Here is a 3,328-nt window from a genome sequence, read left to right as displayed (position 1 = left end):
TTCCATTGTTTCCGCTAATCCTGACCTCGGACCCCTCTGTAAGCTCGCGTAAGAGGCGGCTGAACTGGTGTCTAACACCCTGGGCTCCGCACGCACGTGAGAGGCCACGGCCTGTGCACGCGTCCGTGTCTGTGTGCGCAGTGGACACGTCCTCCAGGAGGGGCTCCACAAAGCAGCCCTCACACTCGTCTCCAAACGGCTGTGAATACTGGTGTCCGTTTGTCCGGCCTGAGCTCCACGGCCAGGGCTGGCGAGGGAGGACCAGAGGGGAGCCCTGGCCCGGTACTGACAGTGGGACAGCGGGTGTCCCGTGAGGGCGTCATGTGACTGCAGCTGGGGGACGCGTTTGGTCCAGCACAGGCTGCGGACCAGGGGGCATCAGGCAAGTCCCAGAGGGGGAAGCAGGGCGGTGGTTGCTGTGATCTGCCCGCTTCGGGTGGGCGTGGTCTTCCCTGGGAGGGGCGTGGTCTTCCCTGGGGGCGTGGCCTTCCCTGGAAGGGGCGTGGCCACTCACCTGACATACATGTCTGCGTGGTATTTCCTGCCGTTCAGGACGCCCAGCAGGGTGGGGTTTTCATTGTTTCTGAAATTGAGTGTACAGTCATATACAGCTGAAACTATAAGAAATAAAACAAATACAAAGCAGTATATAGCGTGTGAGCCCAAGTTTGTTTCGCAGACACACACACGGGGAACAGTGATCGGAGCGCGAGCGGTTATCGGGGGCGCGGGCCGCGGCTCCTCTTCGCCTTCCCGTCCTGGCCACAGCTCAGTGTGACCGCGGGTCACGTGTTGGAACCAGAAAGGCACCCTGAGACTCAGCGATGGAAACCGGAACGCCCACGGGGGTCGGACGTGGGCCGAGGCATGGCCCGCCCGGAGGCACGCCCCACCGATCCTGCACGTGGCCGCGTAAGAGGAGCCATGAAGGGGACTCGCTGTGGGTGTGCTGAGCGCTGGGCGATGGCAGCGCAGCCCCCAGGGCACCTCCCCAGGAAGGCAGGCAGCCCCCCAGGGCACCTCCCCAGGAAGGCAGGCAGCCCCCCAGGGCATCTCCCCAGGAAGGCAGGCAGCCCCCCAGGGCATCTCCCCAGGAAGGCAGCTCAGCCCCCTAGGGCACCTCCCCAGGAAGGCAGGCAGCCCCCCAGGGCACCTCCCCAGGAAGGCAGGCAGCCCCCCAGGGCACCTCCCCAGGAAGGCAGGCAGCTACACGCTGGACTAAGACACCGGGGATTCTGAAGGAACTGAACTGCGGTCCCTCGACACTTGGCTGAGAATGGGGTTTTAAATGCCCTGGGGCGGGCCACCCCGCAGAGCCCTCGCTGTGCACACCCCGCCGCCTGACCCTGACCCCTGAGCAGCTGGGGGCGTCATGGGGTGCAGAGGAGGCCTGAGGACCAGGCTAAAGAGCGAGGCCGTGTGGACAGAGCCACATTCGACCGGCTGTGTCTCTCCCTCCGGTCAGTGCCCAGCCTGACCCCGCACACAGCCGAGCGGCCCAGATCCCCACGGAGACGAGGGTTTGTTTTTTGGGGGGTGGCTGGCGAATGGGGTTTCTAACCTGAGGGGCGGGTTGAGCAGGAGACAGGAAGTTGTGACAAGAGGCTGGGACTGTCACTGCTACTTCCCTCTTATTCTCACCGAGCGGGGCCGAGGCCCAAACTCAGGTGACCAGTCACCGTGCATCCTCGGGGCAGCAGGTACCGGCAGAGGAGCAGGAAACGCAAAGCAAAATCACCACCTGGGCCCCGGCTGGTGTGGCTCAGTGGATAGAGCGTTGGCCTGCGGACTGAAGGGTCCCGGGTTCGATTCCGGTCAGGGCACATGCCCAGGTTGCAGGCTCAACCCCCAGTAGGGGACGTGCAGGAGGCAGCCGATCAATGATTCCCTCTCATCATGGATGTTCTCTCTCTCTTCCCCTTTCCCTTCCTCTCTGAAATAAAAAAAGGAAAAACCCCAAAAAACCACCACCTGGTCTAACCGGGCAGACAGGGTGTAGGCCACACTGGACCCAGGGGAGGACCCAGGACGCCCCACGGCCATGGCCTTGCAGTACTGGTGCCCAGCAGTGGAGGGCAGTGTTGCCTCAGAGTGTGAGAGAGAGAGAGAGAGAGAGAGAGAGAGAGAGAGAGAGAGAGACTGTGTGCTCAGGCATGCAGGCAGCGGCCACAGCGCCCACACCAGGTGCCTGGTCCCTGGCCACCAGGGAGGTGCCGTCCTTGTCCCCTCCCCTCCCACTGGCTGCCACCGTGAGCCGGAGGCCCGGCCAAGGGCACAGCTGTGCCTGTTGAGTGCGAGTGCGGGTGGTTCCCTCGCAGGGGGTGGGAGGCAGGGCTGGAGCTTCCTTACCTACATTTCTCAGGCTCCGCACGGTGACGGCGAAGCCCTTGGTGCGCGGCAGCAGGTGGTGCTTGAGGCTGGGCAGCCCCTTGGCCTGGGCCACCTGCATGCTGATCTGGTGCTTCTTCTCCGTGAAGCGCGTGCCCTCGCAGTGGATCAGGAACTGAGGGGACAGCCGCACACGGGCCGGTCACTCCCGTCCGCAGGCCCACACCCCGTCCCACATGGTCACACGCAGGGACCTGGGTCACACCCATCCGCAGGCCCACACCCCATCCCACGCAGAGTCACAGGCAGGGACCCAGAAGGCTTTGGGCATGGCCAGAGGGGGTGGCCTGGCAGCTGTCCCCACCTGTCCTCAGGGTGAACCCAGAGTTGGCCACCCTCTGCTGTCAGCCCAGGGCAGGACACCTGGCTGCCGGTGTGTGTGTGTGTGTTTGTGAGAGAGAGAGAGAGAGAGAGAGAGAGAGAGAGAGAGAGAGAGAGAGAGAAGAGTATTCTGAGTGTGTGTGTGTGTGTGTGAGAGAGAGAGAGAGAGGGAGAGAGAGAGAGAGAGAGAGAGAGAGAGAGAGAAGAGTATTCTGAGTGTGTGTGTGTGTGTGTGTGTGTGTGTGAGAGAGAGAGAGCGGGGGAGAGAGAGAGGAAGACAGAGAGGGAGAGGGAGAGAGAGGGAGGGAGGGAGAGAGAGAGAGTGAGAGAGAGAGAGAGAGGGAATCCTGAGTGTGTTCGACAACAGCATCCTGGGGGTTCTTGCCACACAGTAAGTTCAGATGAAGGAGGACAGAGGTGGCGTGCACACAGTGGGGCGGGGCAGCAGGCGGGGGGCCGGGCAGGTGTGGGACACGCCAGGGCTGCTCAGGGCTGCTCAGGCTGCTGGGGCGCGGGGCGGCCGCGGGGGCCCCAACGTACTGAAGTAACTTTCTCGGGGTAGTCGCGGAAGTGCAGCAAGCTCTGCCGAGACGGTCTGCGGTCTGCTCCCACTTGCGCG

The 3,328-nt window shown here is 63.3% G+C and overlaps 1 protein-coding gene across 1 annotated transcript in view; it reads right to left on the bottom strand.

Moving 5' to 3' along the window:
- AGPAT4 (1-acylglycerol-3-phosphate O-acyltransferase 4) overlaps nucleotides 1-3,328 on the bottom strand; it is a 33,763-nt gene that overhangs the window by 7,784 nt on the left and 22,651 nt on the right. Inside the window, exons 3-4 of the mRNA XM_023746867.1 lie at nucleotides 2,350-2,503; nucleotides 515-617 (exon numbers count right to left, since the gene is read on the bottom strand). Of these exons, the coding sequence (XP_023602635.1) occupies nucleotides 515-617; nucleotides 2,350-2,503 (257 nt within the window). The remainder of the gene's footprint in view (nucleotides 1-514; nucleotides 618-2,349; nucleotides 2,504-3,328) is intronic.

The sequence above is a fragment of the Myotis lucifugus genome, unplaced genomic scaffold (assembly GCF_000147115.1).
Source record: "Myotis lucifugus unplaced genomic scaffold, Myoluc2.0 scaffold_748, whole genome shotgun sequence".
NCBI lineage: Eukaryota > Metazoa > Chordata > Mammalia > Chiroptera > Vespertilionidae > Myotis > Myotis lucifugus.
The sequence above is the reverse complement of the archived record's forward strand: the minus strand, read 5'-3'. Positions and strand labels throughout refer to the sequence as shown.